This window comes from Camelina sativa, chromosome 10 (genome assembly GCF_000633955.1).
Source record: "Camelina sativa cultivar DH55 chromosome 10, Cs, whole genome shotgun sequence".
Taxonomy (NCBI): Eukaryota; Viridiplantae; Streptophyta; class Magnoliopsida; order Brassicales; family Brassicaceae; genus Camelina; species Camelina sativa.
The window spans coordinates 4020823-4038595 of NC_025694.1; the positions used below are offsets into that span (position 1 = coordinate 4020823).

At 38.7% G+C, this 17773-nt stretch overlaps 6 protein-coding genes and 1 non-coding gene across 12 annotated transcripts; 4 read left to right on the forward strand and 3 right to left on the reverse strand.

Annotated features, from left to right (window-relative positions):
- Window positions 1500-4808, forward strand: LOC104716958 (UDP-N-acetylglucosamine/UDP-glucose/GDP-mannose transporter-like). Its single transcript, XM_010434446.2, has 10 exons — window positions 1500-1793; window positions 2179-2255; window positions 2349-2507; window positions 2610-2743; window positions 3410-3540; window positions 3645-3689; window positions 3764-3861; window positions 3952-4059; window positions 4279-4335; window positions 4437-4808. The coding sequence occupies exons 1-10, from the start codon at window positions 1640-1642 to the stop codon at window positions 4509-4511; spliced, it is 1038 nt and encodes a 345-aa protein (XP_010432748.1). The 5' UTR covers window positions 1500-1639; the 3' UTR covers window positions 4512-4808.
- Window positions 4944-5016, reverse strand: TRNAR-UCU. Its single transcript has one exon. It is a non-coding gene; the product is annotated as a tRNA-Arg (tRNA).
- LOC104716959 lies at window positions 5101-6843 on the forward strand. 2 transcript variants are annotated; one of them, XM_010434447.1, is made up of 5 exons: window positions 5101-5457; window positions 5629-5728; window positions 5859-5958; window positions 6189-6283; window positions 6375-6843. In XM_010434447.1, exons 1-5 carry the CDS (start codon window positions 5310-5312, stop codon window positions 6646-6648), a joined length of 717 nt encoding a protein of 238 aa, XP_010432749.1. In that variant the 5' UTR covers window positions 5101-5309; the 3' UTR covers window positions 6649-6843. The 2 variants fall into 2 exon arrangements, with proteins under 2 accessions (XP_010432749.1, XP_010432750.1); XM_010434448.1 differs by having other exon boundaries at window positions 6240-6283.
- On the forward strand, window positions 6984-8052 carry LOC104716960 (ATP synthase subunit b', chloroplastic-like). Its single transcript, XM_010434449.1, has 2 exons — window positions 6984-7604; window positions 7693-8052. Exons 1-2 carry the CDS (start codon window positions 7113-7115, stop codon window positions 7855-7857), a joined length of 657 nt encoding a protein of 218 aa, XP_010432751.1. The 5' UTR covers window positions 6984-7112; the 3' UTR covers window positions 7858-8052.
- LOC104777082 lies at window positions 8484-10121 on the reverse strand. Its single transcript, XM_019231130.1, has 6 exons — window positions 10077-10121; window positions 9661-9788; window positions 9401-9490; window positions 9172-9258; window positions 8900-9021; window positions 8484-8791 (listed from the first exon to the last, which is right to left on the reverse strand). The coding sequence occupies exons 3-6, from the start codon at window positions 9403-9405 to the stop codon at window positions 8631-8633; spliced, it is 375 nt and encodes a 124-aa protein (XP_019086675.1). The 5' UTR covers window positions 9406-9490; window positions 9661-9788; window positions 10077-10121; the 3' UTR covers window positions 8484-8630.
- Window positions 10587-13885, forward strand: LOC104716963 (E3 ubiquitin-protein ligase KEG). 4 transcript variants are annotated; one of them, XM_010434452.2, is made up of 6 exons: window positions 10587-10645; window positions 10750-10866; window positions 11477-11831; window positions 11916-12007; window positions 12115-12588; window positions 12788-13885. In XM_010434452.2, the coding sequence occupies exons 3-6, from the start codon at window positions 11487-11489 to the stop codon at window positions 13704-13706; spliced, it is 1830 nt and encodes a 609-aa protein (XP_010432754.1). In that variant the 5' UTR covers window positions 10587-10645; window positions 10750-10866; window positions 11477-11486; the 3' UTR covers window positions 13707-13885. The 4 variants fall into 4 exon arrangements, with proteins under 4 accessions (XP_010432754.1, XP_010432753.1, XP_010432756.1 ...); XM_010434455.2 differs by having other exon boundaries at window positions 10601-10645; window positions 10753-10866; XM_010434451.2 differs by having other exon boundaries at window positions 10591-11350.
- Window positions 13955-17131, reverse strand: LOC104716964 (coiled-coil domain-containing protein 18-like). Of its 2 annotated transcripts, none has more exons than XM_010434456.2 (2): window positions 16854-17131; window positions 13955-16501 (listed from the first exon to the last, which is right to left on the reverse strand). In XM_010434456.2, exons 1-2 carry the CDS (start codon window positions 16923-16925, stop codon window positions 14201-14203), a joined length of 2373 nt encoding a protein of 790 aa, XP_010432758.1. In that variant the 5' UTR covers window positions 16926-17131; the 3' UTR covers window positions 13955-14200. The 2 variants fall into 2 exon arrangements, with proteins under 2 accessions (XP_010432758.1, XP_010432759.1); XM_010434457.2 differs by having other exon boundaries at window positions 16735-17131.

The following is a 17773-nucleotide window of genomic DNA, read 5'->3' on the forward strand; positions in this document are numbered from 1 at the left end:
CTTTTTAATAGTCTTCTATTTCTTTTACTTTAATATTATATACTTATATTTTTGTTGTGAGCATGACATTGACATATGCTTTGTTTCTGTTTAAGATTAAATACTGTTGGTAAAAGGATATATGCTAGGCCTAACACCAATATTGTAACTTAACCCACAACCTCTTCTAAGAAATATTTTCGTAAGATATGAATTTGGATTTACGAAAGTGACTATTGAGTAAGAAGGTCTATATCACATATTAATAATAAAATTTGGTTGGTCTCTTCATGTTTTCTAGATCAACCAAGCAGATGAGAGGAGGGGGAAATATCAACGTGAATGTCACGTGAACAGAGTCGTGCGTGCGTGACTACTCGTGCCGTAGTGTCGGGTCGACCACTGAAGTAATGGGCCTTAAAAGTTGAAGGACCATATGGCTGGCTCTTGTGGGAACCACTTTCACTTAGTCTAGCTCGTCGGATCGATCTTCTTTTGTTACTATTTTATATAGAAAATCAGCAAAAAAAACTTATCAAACAACAAAGAGAGAATATTCTCACTGCAAACTTTTCGTTTTTACTTCTTTAATTATTTTGTTCTTGTTCTTGTTGTTGTTGTAAATTGTAAAATTATCATATATGTCATGACGATTAGTATGTGCTTCATTCTACACTATCCCTGTAATAAAAAAAAAAGATATATAATAGTCACCTAATATACCGACAACAAACCTAATCCACTTGAAAATCCAAGATCTATAAAATTGAAAAGTCTTTTGAGATATAAAGATGCACGTGGTAGGAAACGGTAAAGGATAGAAAGTGTTTGTTTGGGGGGACAAACAAGTGTTAGTAAAAGGGGAAGTGAATGAGAGTTTCTCTTTAAACTCAAAAAAACACACTGGAGAACAGAGTTTGAGTGCTGTTCGGGACAGCTTTGCCTTGATATCTTGTCTCCATCAAGTTGTAAATACCAAAGTCTTATCTTGTTTCTTCTATGTCTCCTCAACTACTGATTTACGAACCGTACCACAAAATCTCCCCCATTCATGCATATTCATCGAATTTGGTATGAGATTGTGTTGATTAATCACCTACCATATTAGTCAATAGTACTAGGGTTCAAAATCATTTCACTACAATTTCAAATCAATCATACTGACCACTATAAAAGCACTAAACTAATATCAGCGGACTCTTTCATAAACCCCGGGTATTAGTCATTGCTAACCACATTTTTTTCAACAATATTTAATCATAATAATTTGATGAAAATATGATAAATAAACAATTTACTTTTCATAATCCAAAGTTCACGATGGGAATGTATTACTTACTAGTAGAGAGAGGAAAAGCATAGATGAACAGAAATCGAACTAAGTCGGATCCAATCAGGCTTAGGACATCATTTAAAATGGGCTTTAATACTATTGGGCCTTGATCCACGAGAAGAAAAAACACGTGACATTTTCCCACTTTGATAATGATTGCCAAAAACAGAGGTGTTTTTTAATTTTTCCTTAAAACATTTTCCCGTGTCTTCTACGGTCAGTTCGGTGACGCAAATTTCTCCGGCCCGGTAGTTGGAGGAGAACATAGAGACGGCGAACGAAGAAGAAGACGAAGAGCGTGGAGAGAGTCTACCTCTCTCGACGACGATGAGGAATACTAACCCTGTTCTTCCGGTTTCCGATTCTCCTCTTGCCGGCGAGGATGATAGCGACGGTAAAGGTGTCGACGATCGGCTTTTTAAAGGATCCGCCATGACCAAACGTGGCGCTTACGCTGCTCTTTCTTACATGGCCTGTGCTGGTAATTTCCTCGATTTCACGCTGTTTTCGAGTAGATGATATAGAGTAAGGGTCCAGTTCTCGGATTCGATTCCCTTAGATTCTGTAGTTCCTGGTTAAATCCAATTTCTGATCTCTCCTGAGATTGATGCAATAGTCCGTGACGAAGATTTAGATTTGTTTGCTCTGTTAATGTTCATTCATTTCGAATCTCTTATATAATTTAGTGATCTTGCATACACAATCGCGTTGTTGAGTACTCTAGGGAAATCTCATTGTGTAGTTGTTGTTGTAATGTGGCAAATATGAATATGGTTCACTGTTTTGATGTTTAATCAGATGTGTCTTCAAATTTATGTATTGGCATTGACATTTGTTTTTTTCTTTTCTTTGTTGTTAATTCACAGTTATGCTGGTGCTGTTCAATAAAGCAGCTCTATCTTCCTACGAGTTCCCGTGTGTAAACGTTATCACGTTATTCCAGGTTTTGTACAGAGCTTCTCTTTTTGCAGCTTCACTTATGCGCTATAGAAAAGGTAATGTGGTAAATTAGCTTGGCACTTTTTGTTTTCCACAGATGGTTTCCTCTAGCTTGTTTTTATATGCTTTGAGGCGCAGGAGGATCATCTCTTTCACAGCTGCTGATTCTTTTTCTATTGATAATGCCTCGACTTTTGTGCCATTGAAGACATTGCTTCACACCCTTCCTCTAGCAATTTCCTATCTTCTGTACATGGTAACCATTTTACTGAACAATCTTGGCAATAATTTTGCTCTTGTTTGGGTTTTGCAAGTAGTGATTGATCACAATTTTTTTTTGATGTATATCTCCTGAAAGCTAGCTTCTATGGCATCTGTTAGAGGGGTAAATGTTCCCATGTATACCACGCTTAGACGTACTACGGTGGCATTTACTATGGTGATTGAGTACATGCTCACAGGTCAGAGATATACTCGGTCTATCATTGGAAGGTGAATCACAGTTTATTCATACTAGTTTCTGCTTGTACATAATGGATATCTATTCTATTGTCTACTCAAGTTAAATAGTTTCCATAAGTATTCAGATTCTGACTTTAATAGTATCCTTTAGGAAGAAATAAATCCTTGTTTTGATCAAAATAGACAAGACTTAAGATTGAGGAGTACGTTAGAGATAATGGTAGCCTTACGCTTATTCTGTATGTTACATGTCCCAGAGGCATATGTGAATCCAGCTGATGTACTTACGTGATATAATATTTTATGTCTTTCCATTATACTCGGTCTATCATTGGAAGGTGAATTACAGTTTATTCATACTAGTTTCTGGTTGTACATAATGGATATCTATTCTCTACTCAAGTTAAATAATTTTCATAAAGTGTTCAGATTCCGAGTCGAATAGTATCCTTTAGGAAGAAATAAATCCTTGTTTTGATCAAAATAGACAAGCCTTAAGATTGAGGAGTATGTTAGAGATAATGGTAGCCTTATGCTTATTCTGTATGTTACATATCCCAGAGGCATATGTGAATCTAGCTGATGAACTTACGTGATATGCCTCTCATTTAAAAGTACATAATATTACCTATAAAACGAGAATCATGGAAGTTGATCCTTATATGCACAACTAAGCTCTCGTAAAATTGATGTCAGTGTCGGCGTCATCATACTTGGCGCATTGTTTGCTGGAGCTAGGGACTTGTCGTTTGATTTTTATGGGTATGGTGTTGTTTTCTTAGCCAACATAGCAACAGCAGTATATCTAGCAACCATTGCCCGGACTGGTACACTAGTCACCTGTTTTCTGCATAAATTGGTTTACTACTTTTTTTTCCTGCCTGTTTGGAATCTTTCTTACTTAACTCAAGTCTGGTTCTCCAATCTCCAGGGAAATCAAGTGGCTTGAATAGCTTTGGCCTTATGTGGTGCAATGGTAATCTGAACAGATAACAAAATTGACCTAAACTCCCAAGACTTCCTTTGAATTTTTGAGATTTTCAATTATAGGAATCATATGCGGACCAATATTGATGATTTGGACATTTATTTGCGGTGACTTGGAGAAGACAATTAACTTTCCTCATCTTTTATCTCCTGGTTTCATGGTACCGTAAATCAGTATCTGCTATAGATCTGTCCACTTTTGCGTTTGTGATACTGATGATTTCTTTTCCTGTTATGTTGTGACCACCCAGATTGTGTTACTCTGCTCGTGTGTGCTGGCTTTCTTCTTAAACTACAGCATTTTCCTTAACACCACTCTCAACTCGGCTCTCACGCAGACAATTTGTGGCAATATGAAGGTAAGTTCACTTTATAATATCTCCTGTACAAATGAAAGTGTGAATCTAATCTGCCAAGGAGAATGAATCCTTGGACTAATGAGTAATGATTCCTCAGAGGTAGTACATACATCGTGCATCTTAGGAATGATGGGACTTGGAAATTTCTGTTTTGACGTCTTTTTATGGCTTATGATTTTACTGGAAGCAAAAGTTATGAAGTCTTTATAATCGTTGCAGGATCTATTCACGGTTGGACTAGGCTGGATTGTCTTTGGTGGACTCCCATTTGACCTGGTAATGTCCCATTTCGTTCTTTTTAAAATAAAACTTAAAATCGCCACATACGTTTGCTACATCTCAATACCTTTTTTTTTTGTTTTGGTTCATTCACGCAGATGAATGTGATTGGACAGATTCTTGGTTTCTTTGGGTCTGGTTTATATGCATATTATAAGATCATTGGGAGGTAACAACTCCAAAACAAAGAAAGAAGAACCAATAAAAAATGAGTGGCCTAGTGATCATAAAGGCTAAATAGTTTAAGGAAAAGTTGTTGACCAGTAATGTTCAAGTGGAGATATAGTGTTCGGCTTTGGTTTTTGGAGGTGACTGTAGAGTAGTATTAATAATGTGAGGCCTAATTTTTTGAACTAAAGTGTCTTGTTCTTGTTCAGTTTTCAACAAGGCGAAACATAATTGGATTATGGACAAAACTGATTTTTTGTAATATTTTGGAACTCAGATTAAACTACTGCTTCTTTTGACTATGTAAAACGTTCGATATAACGTTGATTTTAGTGAATGGAGTAAGGTTTCTGCGCAAAAAAACTAAACGGGAAACGAAGCACAAATGCTAAACTATGACGGTTAAAAATTGGAAAACATCTAAAAAAAATAAAGGACACACCCAGTGGGACTCGAACCCACAATCGCTTGATTAGAAGTCAAGCGCCTTATCCATTAGGCCATGGGTGCTTGTTGTTATATGTTTCTACTTTATATTTATATTATATAATCTACTTATATGTTTTGCTACATCTTCAAAAGCAAAACATTCTCTCTCGCCGGTAAAAAGGAGGCTGGAAAAAGCAGAGATCCCTTAACCATGATTCCCTTCAAAGTATCTTTCCTCATCCTCATCCTCTTCCCATGGCATCATTCTTCCAATCGGGCCCAACTCCAGTTCTGATTAATCTTACTCCTGCGCCAACAACTTGGAAGTAGATGTCTTAGCCCCCCGAGGAAAAATCATATTTTTTCTTTAATCTATGGACGTTCCTCGCCGCTCTTTCGTTGCGTCTATCTCGCCTCTCCGGCTGATCGATGGACTCCCACGTCGGAGGAGTTTCAATTATAATCAAATGCCTGAAGAGCCCATCAAACTCACTGTTCTCAAGCTCGATGGATCTTCCTTTGGTACCATACTCTCTCATCTCCTGCTTTTTTTTTTTCGTTTTCTTACTTGGATTAGCTATTAAAAAGGTTGATGCTTTTTAGTTTCTCACAACGGATTTTAAGTTCTCCTTGAGAATTATGTACTTGTGGTTTTACTAGAATTCATCTTAAGCGTAGTTTCGATTTTTGAAGGTATTCAAGTGTTAAAGACAGCCACAGTAGGGGAGCTCAAGATGGCTGTAGAAGCTGCTTTTGCTCACTTGCCCATCACAGGCCCTGGCAAGATCTCTTGGTACTATTTTGATTCTTGATTTGAGTTTAGTATGTTAAGGTTTCCTAATTTGTGTCTTGATGAGAATAATAAGCAACTGGTAACTGATTCTTGATGAACCTATTCCTGCTCTTACCCTGTGATTATCAAGGCCGCATGTTTGGGGACAATTCTGCTTATGTTATGAAGATAAAAGATTGATTAACGAGGCTGAGTACCTCATTGAATTCGGCATTAAAGACGGAGATCAGGTTCGTGTTTTAGTCTTTTACCTCTGGAATGCATCGATGAGTTTATGCTTATGATATTGTTTCATCTTTACATGTGATGTGCTAGAGTAGAAGTGATCTAGCTATGCAATTGGGTAGCTAGATTCTCCTCTAACCTGGATTATGTAGATTGTTACTTTGAAGTTGAGTTTGGACTACATTGCGCTTTGTTGTAATGCTTTTAATGGGGATTTTATCCTCCATCATTTCAGCTTCGATTCATCCGCCATATCTCAAATTACTGCATGTTGATGGTGAAGCAGAAGAGCAAGACACCACGCGTTTCTTCTTTGAAACAACTCAAACTGTAAGAATCTTTGGGGTGCTAAATGTTTGTATCATTTCTTTGCCTGGAATCTCCATGGTGGTAATACATGTGTTTTTTTGGGGCAAATCAGGTTCTCAACCAAACCCGAAACCCGGAAAATGAAGGTAAGGGAAGGTCAAGAAGATGGTGTTGACTCCATCCCTCGGATCCTCGAACCAAGCTTTATAGCGACTGTATTGGGAGGTTGGCTCTCTCACAAGTCGACAACACCAAGTCAAGGAGGTACTAAACACAGAAACATGACCGCAAGTAGAGTTTTTAACAAACTCATCGCAAGGTTTCGCTTCAAGTGTTATTCCGAGAAGGATGTATGGAACAGAAAAAAACTCATCTCCGAAACATAAAAAGACTCTCTCTTCCCTTGTAACTTTCTCATTTGATTCTTGTAGAGATTTTGATTTCCCAGTCTTCATGTGTATATTGTGTACCAACTTGGATGATGTGTGCATCAGTGCATGCAAAAACAATAATGCATTGATTGTGTGTGCTTACGTTTGTATATTTTTATCAAGTGATCCCTACTGCCTTAGCCATTTTAACCATTTTTAAGCAAACGCAAATTGAAGAAAATCGACCGTTTGTATATAGCGTTTGCGTTTGTGGCCAAAACGCATCAATATTTGTTTTTGTTTTTTCAACGCTCCTTTGATTTTAATCTGACAACCACACAAAGCCTCTGCTTATTTGTGTGGCGAAGAGAAGAGATAACATTCCTAAGCAAATCTCTTCTCTCTCTCTCTTCGTCACCATAGAGATCACTTTAAGCTTTCTCATCTCTCGAAGCTCTGAGTCCTGTGTCTGTGTGGCCATGGCTGCTAACTCGATTATGGCATCCTCCAAACCCCTAATCTCCCTCTCCTCCAACCAACAACCAAGCCGAGTTCAGGTTCCCAAATTCGCCAAACTCCCCCAAATCCCCAAATCCCTCGCTTCCTCCGACATCCGTAGCAAAGCTCTATCACTCACTTCCGCCACCGCAAAATCCCTAGCTCTAATCGCCGCTTTCGCTCCTCCGTCGATGGCGGAGGCGATGGAGAAGGCACAGCTCTTCGATTTCAACCTCACGCTTCCGATCATCGTCGTTGAGTTTCTCTTCCTGATGTTCGCGCTGGACAAGGTCTATTACTCTCCGCTTGGTAACTTCATGGACCAGAGAGACGCTTCGATTAAAGAGAAGCTCGCGAGCGTTAAGGACACTTCGACTGAGGTGAAGGAGCTCGATGAGAAAGCCGCCGCTGTGATGAGAGCTGCTAGGGCTGAGATCGCCGCCGCGCTTAACAAGATGAAGAAGGATACTCAGGTATAACAATGCATTTTTGCAATATTTCATCTCTAGATTGAAGAAATTGGTGGTAATGGATTTGGATTTGTCGATTGTATTGTTAAAGGTTGAGGTTGAGGCGAAGCTAGCTGAAGGAAGGCAGAAGGTGGAGGCGGAGCTACAAGAAGCGCTGACGAGCTTGGAGAAGCAGAAAGAAGAAACCATTACAGCTTTGGATTCTCAGATCGCTACTCTCAGTGAAGACATTGTCAAGAAGGTCCTTCCTTCTTAACTTATTTAAAAAAAAAATTGTTAATTTTTGTAATTCTCTCTCTCTCTCTCTCTCTTTATCAAAAAAACTCATTTACAAGACAATTACTGTAAATCTCTTCGTCTCGTCTCATTGGACTGTTTCCATAGTTCAAGAAGATCAGTTTATAATTTGTAAGTTTTATAAATAATTAGCTATCTTGTCTCGTTTTAATTACATCAAGTAGTACAAATTGAGGAATCAGTTGTTGCGGTTAAATCTTCATCTCTCTGATAATTATCATCATCACTAGATTTTTATGTCTACTTGATTTGATTCGATTCAAGGTAGAGGCGAAATTGAGATTTCAGAACCAAAGAATTCATTAAAAAAACAACAACAAACCCCAACCTTTAATCACACACCCTTATAAAAATCTATGGTTGATAATGACGATCACGCTACATACAGGTCTTATTGGAAAAAAATGTGTACACGCTATTATTACTGTTAGATAAGATATACATAAATCAGTTGTCACTAATCTAAGAGTACCTCCATCAAAGAATCTTAAACAAAATTGCTTAACACATATTTTCTTATTAATTTTGATAAAAGTTAGATTAAGAACTTCTTAAGAAGCTGTAAATTTTTATTGGTCCATTGAGAGTTGCTAAAAAGTTAGATTAAGAACTTTGTCTTATTCTTCTTCTCCCCAAATCTCATGAAAGGATACAAAGTAAAACACAAATCAGTCAAACATGTTTAAATTAAACTAAAACTCATACATAAAAACAAAACTGAAACACTTAAATTCATTCATAACAAAGAAACATTAACCGATTGTGATTATATATGAAACCAACCAAGTTAAACGGTGAGAACGGTTTGAATATGAATCTGCAATTCCCAGTCAATTCCCAGCTATATATAGGCTTATCAGCAGCTTCTTCCACCTTGGCTAAGAGATAAAATCCTGCAATTTCAGCCAATTGAATCTAGAATAAGAACCAGAGGTAAGAAAGCTATAACTGCAAAAGCAAACTGAAGAAGATATATATCAACATAAACCCTTAGCACTAACCTGCAGCCCAAAGCCAATACGTAGAATGTGTATACATTGGAGGTAATAGAATAAACATCAGAGGAATGGCAATGCAATGAACAAACTGTACTAAAGCATATGGTTTAAGGTCATCGAAAAACCTGTAATATTACAGCCTCTCATCAATCCTCTCGATTACAAAGATAGCCATGATTGATGTGAAGGCAATAGTTATTTAATCCAAAAACGAGTGATCAAAAACAAGAGACAATAAGCAAGTCTCAGAGAAGAGAAGAGAGAACGAAGCGTACAAGAAGAAGATCCTAGAGGAGAGTTGCATGGTTAGGGTGAAGATGATAGTAAGAAGTTCCAAAAGCAACACCAACGTTGTTCTAAGTCTGAATCAAATTTGAAGAGTCAGAAGTCTATCTTCTTTTCAATATTCCAAATCGAAGATTCGACTTCAATAACAAAAAAAAACCAAATCGATAAGAAGAATCAAAACAACAAACACTAGTAGAAGGAGTAATCAAAACTAACCTCATTGAAGAAATCACCCATCCCAGAAACAGAGAGAATGGTGAACCGACGGAGAGAGAAGAGAGAAAAACAATGTCAAGCTTTCCATCACTGCAACGATAAAACAAATCTGGCTTTAAGCACAATATATGGAAGAAGCAGTGATGATCCTCAGCGAAAACAAACAACCCAATTCCAGAATATAAACATCTAGTTGTGAGTAAGATTTGTATACAGAATCAATCAACATAATAGAATTTGGTGGAAATAATAAGTCATACCTGTTAATATCAGCAATCAAGGGTGTAGCATAAACGCTAGAAGTGACTTCACTATGCCATCGCAGCTCCAATTTCTTCGGGCACTGAGTATTCAACAAAGCATCTTCATCACTCACAACGAAACGACCCTAAAAAAAAAGGCTTAAATCGGAGAAACCAAACAGAGAGAGCCTTACGACTTACGAGCAAATAAACATATCTCCAACAATCAACGCTACCAGTTATGAAACAAAATAAATATGAACGATTCGATCAACTCTGCGAATACTAATTCTCTTGCACAAATAAAATAAAATAAAAAATCGATTCAGGTTCCTGAACCCAATTATGTGGATGAGATTTTGAAGAACCCACAAAATTTGGGGTTTTGGGAATTGGGATGGGGAGTGATCGACAAAGAGAATGAGAGAACAAACCTTGTGAAACTCTTTCGGGTGTTTGAGTCGCTGAAGCAGAGATTCTCACAAAGCTCTTGAGAACAACCTAGATGCAATCAGGCGGAGACAAGAACGACGGTGAACAAAAATTTGGCGGTGGATCGTAAAACTGAGAGAGAGAGCATATAGGCGACACAAATGAGGCAAAGAAAAAAAAATCTCCTCAACCAATCAGGAGTTGACACAACCTTGATCCCTAGTGATCCTTAAATATCTAACATAAGGATCGATCACTAGGTAATTTTGTTTTTTTCCATTTATCTGATTTATTTTTTTACCTAAGCAACTCTTAAGATATAGTTTACAACCTTTGATAGAGATACTCTAAAAACTTTGAAGTTTGATTTTATCGTGTTATAATGAAATTAAAATATTAATGGAGAAATAATAGAAAGTGTAATGGGCCTGTCGAAAAAAAGAAAAAGGCCTGTTGTAGCTGAGGTATTTAAGGTAGAGCCCTTTAAAGTAAGAAGACAGTGTTTGATTATATTAACAAACAAAACTTACGGGGCGGCCACGCCTTCGTCTTCTTCCTTCTACTCCTCACGGTTCTCTCCCTCTCTTCTCTGTCTTTATCAGCTTCTCAAGTTACTTGTTTCAGTTTCCGATGCTCCTTTCTTAGTTTTTTTTTCTTCGTTTTCTCTTTCATCAGCAGGGCTTTGGAGTTTGTGTTATCATCCTCGTCCGTCGTCATTACTTACTGGTGTTTTAGGGTTTCAATAAAAAAAGCTTCTTAATCCGTCGAAATTACACTTTTCTCTCCCTCATTGTCGGTTACTCTCTTTTTCCCCTTCGCAAGTTTTATGCTTTTCTAGTTTCCATTGATGCTCTAGCCTCTAGTTCAAATCTCGGTTTTTGATTTCTTCGCTTAGAAATTTTAATGTATGAAATCTGACTTTTTTTATTTTTTTTAATTGATGATCGTTTTCAATTAAGACAAAAAAAAAAACAAATCAGTGGCTGGTTTAACTTTGATTTACTCATGATTGGTTCTCTCTTGCAGTAATTGAGTTTTCATTGTAATTTTGGTCACTGTTGCTTGTTCTTCTACTTCCTTACGATACTATCTCTCTCTGTGCCTTGTGCGTATCGCTTACTTAATTCTCAAAGTGGAGATTCTTCACACGTCTCTAATTTCTCTGACTTTTCTCTTTTATTGCGTATATATTACTATTTGCGATGATACTTAGTTTCACATTGTTGTTGGCTACCACTATATGCTTGTAAGGATAGTTTAGCAAGTGAAACGAAAGGTTGCTCCTTTGCTGTGAATCCAAATTGTGACTTGTGTGATTGATTCTTGCTTAAATAGTTTGCATTTTTGTTTTTGTTTCATTTATGCTATGTTATGACTTATGTAACTATGTTTGCTGGTTCAGACAAAGATAAATGGCTTCAAAGATTATAGCTGGCAAGCCGGATGATTCTGAGTATGAAATCGTTGAAGGTGCGTCTGAGAGCGCTTTAGCAGCCGGGACAAGCCCTTGGGTGGATTCTTCAACGTTGAAGCTTCGGCATCGGATTGGAAGAGGTCCTTTCGGAGATGTTTGGCTGGCTACTCATCATCAGTCAACTGACGACTACGATGAGCATCATGAAGTCGCCATCAAAATGCTTCATCCTATCAAGGAGTATCAAAAAAGGGTTGTGGTAGAGTTTGACGATCTCTTTTCCAAGTGTCAAGGAATGGAGAATGTCTGTCTGCTCCGAGGAGTCTCTACTATCAGTGGAAAGGTAACTAAAACAAACATTTGTGTTTCTTCTCTAGTTTCCCCCATAATATCAAATTTTGTTTAATAGCAGATTTGTATCCTGTAGATATGCATCATCATGAAATTCTATGAGGGCTCTGTTGGTGACAAGATGGCTCGGCGTAAAGGAGGAAAGCTTTTACTGCCTGATATATTGAGGTAATTTTGCATTACACTACTAGTAAGCAGCTCATTTTAGTAGCATCTTCTTTATCTTTAGAGATAATACTAATTTCCTCTCATCTATGTTGAACCACGCTTTACAGATACGGGGTTGATCTGGCTTCAGGGATCCTGGAGTTGCACTCAAAATGGTTTCTGATTCTCAATCTTAAGCCGTCTAACTTTCTTCTCAGTGATAACGACAAGGCCATCCTCGGGGATGTTGGGATCCCTTATCTCCTTCTTAGCATCTCTTTGCCAAGTTCTGATATGACTGTGAGACTTGGAACTCCAAACTATATGGCTCCAGAACAGTGGCAACCAGAAGTAAGAGGTCCCATGTCCTTTGAGACTGATTCTTGGGGATTTGGATGCAGCATTGTAGAAATGCTGACTGGTGTACAACCTTGGTCTGGGAGATCCGCCGATGAAATATTTGATTTAGTGGTGAGAAAGCAAGAAAAGCTTAATATCCCCAATGGCATACCGCCTCCTCTCGAGAACCTACTTCGGGGTTGCTTTATGTATGATCTTCGAAGCCGACCTTCAATGACTGACATCTTACACGTCTTGAAGAGGTAAATTATACATCGTCACCGTTCTGTTCTGTATTCAGTTTGAACAGTGTTTACATTATCACTATATTTGGCCATAGTTCCTGTCGATCTTATTTTCTAATAGTTTTCTGGAATCCAATTTATTTACTCTTGACGTACATATTAGTTGGCACTTTTTTCGTACCTTGAATTGTCATATTAAGTGGAACTGATTTTGCAGCTTGCAGAACTCAGAGGAGGAAGAGATCTGGAGAGGCATTGATAGTACAGAAATCAGGAAGAGCTCGGCAACTCTTGGTTATACAGAATGGTTTCTTTCAAAGGATCATCTGCAAGTGGGCGACAAGGTGCGTTCAAGAAAGCCTGCCAGTTCATTTAAGCATGAGAACATGGATGTGCCAGGAGGAATGGTGGTTGGTTTAGAACGTGACACCACAGACCCAGATGGGTTTGCGCTAGTTAAAGTCCATGGCGTTCATGACCCGTTAAGGGTTCATGTATCTGTTCTTGAACGGGTAACCAACGGATTAGCTTCTGGAGATTGGGTGCGTCTGAAGCACGGAAATAAGAGGCACTCTTCGGTTGGTGTTCTCCATTCAATTGACCGTGAGGGAAACGTAGCTGTTGGGTTTATTGGGTTGCCAACTCTCTGGAAAGGGACTTCATCGCAGCTTCAGATGGCTAATGCATACCGTGTGGGTCAATTTGTGAAGCTCAAAGCCAATGTTGTCATCCCGAGATTTAAATGGATGCGTAAAAGTATAGGGATATGGGCAACTGGCAGGATCTCTCAGGTTTTACCTAACGGTTGCCTTGAGGTGGACTTCCCTGGAGTGTTACCTTTTAAAGAGGAACATGGAAGTTGTCTTGCAGATCCGGCTGAAATCGAGATTGTGAATTTTAATACATGTCAAGGATTTGTGAAAAAATATGAACATCTGGAGGATTTTCATTGGGCTGTGAGACCTTTGCTGATTGCTATGGGTCTATTGACAGCAATGAAGTTAGGGTTCTTTGTTGGGAAGAAAATAGGAAGGTCAAAGGATGGGAAACAACGTGATGGCTCGAGTGCACAAGGTGACTGTCAGATTCGGGATGGTCAGAGATCTCGCAAATCTAAATGGCTTGTGTTTGTTTAGGTCTGTGATTAGGTTTGTGGCAAACCTGGTCTGGTCTGGTCTGGTCTAAATATCGCACTGTTCTAGTCCTGGATACATGGTTTTACAATAGTACGTGTACATAATAATATTCTTTTCGTCTTTCAACGTAGTAAAAGACTCTTATTATATTTGATGGGATTTAAGACTAGTGTTACCAACTGTTCCTTGCACATTGCTGGTCACGCCAAACTTTAGTATACGTTATAATTATCATAGCTACAATTCCATTGGACGTCACAAATGTTTTATTTTGTTAAGGAGAACAAAGAGGGTACATATGTTTTGTTACATGTCTAACCTTTTCAAGAACTGATCAGACAACCTTACAGTTGCAGGCATTGTACATGTTGAACAAACTCAGTTTTGAGAACGTTATTGACAAGTGACAATATATTTAACCTCTGGTAATTCTACATATCCACAAAAGAATCATACAGATCAGGCTTATGAAGTTAATTTGCACAATCGAAGCTTCACAAAGTCACACCTTTCGTGCCTGTGGATCTACCAGCAACAATTCCTGCATTCTCCAGGAGTTTCTCTGTTAAGGACCAAAGCTTGCCAACTTCTGTTTTTACCTCAGCAAGACACTCATTACTTCCTTCTGAATATTTTCCCTGTTGAAACCCGTTTGCTGGCATTACAATGACAGTTGGCTCCGCCTCAATGCTCATGTCAGCTTGAGTCAGAAGTTCTGTGCTCATCTCTGCAAGCTTCTGTAATGCACTGGTTGCAGCTTCAACTTCAAGTTGAGCTGCCTCAAGCTGAAGCTTCTCTATGGCCAGATCACCCATTGTTTTTCCTCCGATTCTCTCTTGGGCCAAGGCATATAGATTTTTCAAATCTTCACTGTCATTAGTCGTTTCTTCTTTCAATTTCTTGAGTTCCCGCTCCTTGGCTTCTAATCTTCCCATGAACACGTTGATCTCCTCATCTTTAAATGTCAAAGCCCTCTGCACAGCTAGAACTTCCATTTCTTTCATCCGTAGACTTTCTCTGGTGAAGTTTAACTCCATCACTAGCCGTTTGTTCTCCGTTCCGTAATCACTCTCTAGTGGGAGTGGTTGCTGCATCGAGTCAAAGCTAATCTCATTATTAACCCTTACTGTGTTCTGATTTTGACCGTTGGTTGTTGACATAAGCAATCTACTCGTCAATTCTGCAATTCTTTCCACCACCATTTCAGCTTCTGTGACCTTCAGCTTGGAACTGCCCAACTCATCTTCTATTCTGTGAAGGTGGACATCTTTCTCCTTTAGCATTGCAGTTGCCTGCATAAGCTGATCATCTCTTCTGGTCATAAGCGCCTTTAGCTGTGTTACCTCCCGGTTCACTTCTTCCAACTTATGTCGAGCTTCCGTGAGCTCTTCATCCTTTTCTTGCAGTAATAGTTCTAGAGAAGCCTGTTCAGACTTCAGATGCTGAATCTCTAGTTTGGCCTCCACCAAGCTTGACTCTTTCTCCTGAAGTAGATTCTGTGATACCTGAAACGCGTTAGCTTTTTTGTAAAGCTCATCTTGAATAACGGATATATCATGCATAGCTTGCTCCAACAATGGTTTCTCTTTCTGCAACTGTTCTCGTAATTCCTCCAGCAGATCTTTTTGGCCTGATAATTCCCGCTCAAGTACAAAGTTCTTAGCCTCAGCAACTCTGAGCTTGACTCTCTCACTTTCTACTTCAGTGTGAGCATCCCTCAAGCTCTGCATATATGACATCACACTTTTCCTCTGTTCCTCGACCTCATCCACTTCTTTTTCTAATACTTGCTCCTTTTCTTCCATTTGCTCCCTGGAAGATACCAAAGCTTCCCGAGAAGAAACAAGCTCAAATCTCACATCAGTCAGAAGCTTTTTCACCCTCCTGAAGTCCTCCATGGTTTCATTGGCTTCTCCTAAGCGTTTCACGGTTTCCTCCTTAAGCTTATTCACTTCATCCTGGGCTATCAGCCACTCTTCTGCCTGCATCTTCAAGTTGGCTTCGGTTTCGCTGAGCTTTTCCTGTTCAAGTTTCTTCGTAGCCTTAGAAATCTCTAGTTCTTCTTCCCGATCCTCTAGGGATCTCTGAAGCGCAAGTATTTCACATTCTTGTCTCTTGACAACTTCGTTGGCTTTGCTTAAGAGTCGTGACTTGCTTTCATATTCAGAAATATCCACAGAAACTTCCTTGCTTCTGTTTGCGACCTCTTCACGCATTTGATCTAGTTCTCCTTCTTTCAAAGTCAAGGACGATTGCAAAGCAGCACGTTCCTCGTCCCTATCCCTAAGCTTATGCTTTAATTCTTCTATCTCCTTGGCTTGTAAAGCTAACTCCGCATTTGCACGCTTCAGCTCCTCTTGTAGACTTTCATGCTTCAAAGAAGCTTGGCCGATTACTTTCTCACGCTTTTCTAACTCCTCCTTTGCCCGGTTTAGTTTCTTTTTCTCAGAGAGAAGCTTCCTCTCAGCATCCTGTAAGTCCTCTTCCCTTTTCAACAAGGCTACAAGCGCAGCCTCGAGATCAGGCTCGAGCACCCCAAGGTTTGAATAGGGCAGCAGATCATCGTCAGGATAAACCGAGTGCTGATTGGTTTGTCTCTCCAAACTCTGTGTCCGAGCTAATAATTTCTCGACTAGAACATTTGCAGACTCATCTGTCCGGTTTTCGTTGGTGTTGGGCCGTGTATTGTTCAAGACTGACTGAACACTCAGTAAAGAATGTCTCTTTACCCTTCTACTGCTCGGGCATGCGACAAGACTCTTTTGCTTCTGTAGGTTCACTCTTGTCGAACAGTACTGCATAAGAAAATCATATTGCCGACATCAAAATAAAGATATTCCAAGAGAAAATAATATTCTAAGAGAAAACATAGAAAAACTTGATCATTTAGGCCAGACACGAAGCAAATTGGATGCAAATGAAACGAGACGATATAACTCATATAAGACATAGTAAAAAAAAAAAAAGAGGGTCTCTCCCAAGAAAGAGCAAATGGAACAGTCTAGAAATTTACAATCATTGAGCTTACGAATATCATAATTTGAAGGAACAATCAGATGGGAACACAAAACCCAAGAACCAAAGGCAGCAAATTTTTTTTTGACAAATAAGAACATAAAGGGGTATAAGAGAGAAAAGTAAGCGAGCCTGGCAGGGAGAGAGAGAGGAGAAGGAAGCAAGATTGAGACGAATGGCCTGAGACTGAGAGAAACCCATCATGAGAGCATAAATATTATTCTACAATCCTCCCAATCAAAGAAGAGCTCCAACACAGGACAAAAAACCCCTAAATCCCCTGTATCAAATAAACAAGTGGCGTTTGTTTGGGGAAAGCTTAACGAGAGCAAACCCAAATCGAAGAAGAATCTATGGAGAGAGAGAGAGAGAGAGAGAGAGGAGTGGATGGGTATAATAAAATGAAACCCCATTAAATTAGTACTTGTTGAGTTTTTAAGGAAGAAGGGAAGAAAACTAAAAAATAGAGGCTGCCATTGATTTGCGAGTTTCCATCACAATGAAAAGACAAAATACCTTTTTGCCCTTATTCACAAGATTCATGTCGGCATGTCCAAATACACGCCCAAGGGGTCTATTTGTCAATAATGTTGGATTTTTCTAATGACGTGTGGGTTAATGGTTTTCTAGTGTACAATTTTTGCCTACTACTAGAATCCGTCTCCGTGGTTAGAATTAAAAGTTGCCTTAAAAAGAGTTCACTCAGGCCCAAAATAGACCCAACTGAAAACAAAACAAAAAAAACAATCTATCAGAGCGAGAATCAAAGGACACGTAATTATTCTCACAAAAATCAAACGACGATCGAGTTTACAAAGAAATTTATTTAGGTGCTGAAATAGTATAATGTTATCAAAAAAAATCTTGAAAATAATAAAACAGAAACAAATTAACACAGAGAGGCAGAGTTATTATATATAATCCAAATCTTACAAACAAGTCATCTATGACACGAAACTCACAAGTCGTAAGTGAAGTTCGAGTTTAGCCATTATTATTGTCAAACAACCAAACCTAATCCACTTACAAATTGATATAAAAAAATACAAATT

What these genes read in the sequence shown, in the direction of transcription:
- LOC104716958 (XM_010434446.2), top strand. Translation starts at nt 1,640, where the DNA reads ATGAGGAATACTAACCCTGTTCTTCCGGTTTCCGATTCTCCTCTTGCC. An exon ending in ACGTTATCACGTTATTCCAG is followed by an intron (nt 2,256 to 2,348) that starts GTTTTGTACAGA and finishes TGTTTTCCACAG; the next exon opens with ATGGTTTCCTCTAGCTTGTT. An exon ending in AGCAACCATTGCCCGGACTG is followed by an intron (nt 3,541 to 3,644) that starts GTACACTAGTCA and finishes TCCAATCTCCAG; the next exon opens with GGAAATCAAGTGGCTTGAAT.
- LOC104716959 (XM_010434447.1), top strand. Translation starts at nt 5,310, where the DNA reads ATGGACGTTCCTCGCCGCTCTTTCGTTGCGTCTATCTCGCCTCTCCGG. An exon ending in GCATTAAAGACGGAGATCAG is followed by an intron (nt 5,959 to 6,188) that starts GTTCGTGTTTTA and finishes CCATCATTTCAG; the next exon opens with CTTCGATTCATCCGCCATAT. An exon ending in TCTTTGAAACAACTCAAACT is followed by an intron (nt 6,284 to 6,374) that starts GTAAGAATCTTT and finishes GGGGCAAATCAG; the next exon opens with GTTCTCAACCAAACCCGAAA.
- LOC104716960 (XM_010434449.1), top strand. Translation starts at nt 7,113, where the DNA reads ATGGCTGCTAACTCGATTATGGCATCCTCCAAACCCCTAATCTCCCTC. An exon ending in AGATGAAGAAGGATACTCAG is followed by an intron (nt 7,605 to 7,692) that starts GTATAACAATGC and finishes GTATTGTTAAAG; the next exon opens with GTTGAGGTTGAGGCGAAGCT.
- LOC104777082 (XM_019231130.1), bottom strand. An exon ending in TCCTCTAGGATCTTCTTCTT is followed by an intron (nt 9,022 to 9,171) that starts GTACGCTTCGTT and finishes GTAATATTACAG; the next exon opens with GTTTTTCGATGACCTTAAAC. An exon ending in GTATTGGCTTTGGGCTGCAG is followed by an intron (nt 8,792 to 8,899) that starts GTTAGTGCTAAG and finishes CTGAAATTGCAG; the next exon opens with GATTTTATCTCTTAGCCAAG.
- LOC104716963 (XM_010434452.2), top strand. Translation starts at nt 11,487, where the DNA reads ATGGCTTCAAAGATTATAGCTGGCAAGCCGGATGATTCTGAGTATGAA. An exon ending in TCTCTACTATCAGTGGAAAG is followed by an intron (nt 11,832 to 11,915) that starts GTAACTAAAACA and finishes TGTATCCTGTAG; the next exon opens with ATATGCATCATCATGAAATT. An exon ending in TTACTGCCTGATATATTGAG is followed by an intron (nt 12,008 to 12,114) that starts GTAATTTTGCAT and finishes CACGCTTTACAG; the next exon opens with ATACGGGGTTGATCTGGCTT.
- LOC104716964 (XM_010434456.2), bottom strand. Translation starts at nt 16,925, where the DNA reads ATGATGGGTTTCTCTCAGTCTCAGGCCATTCGTCTCAATCTTGCTTCC. An exon ending in CCTCTCTCTCTCCCTGCCAG is followed by an intron (nt 16,502 to 16,853) that starts GCTCGCTTACTT and finishes TTTCTTATGCAG; the next exon opens with TACTGTTCGACAAGAGTGAA.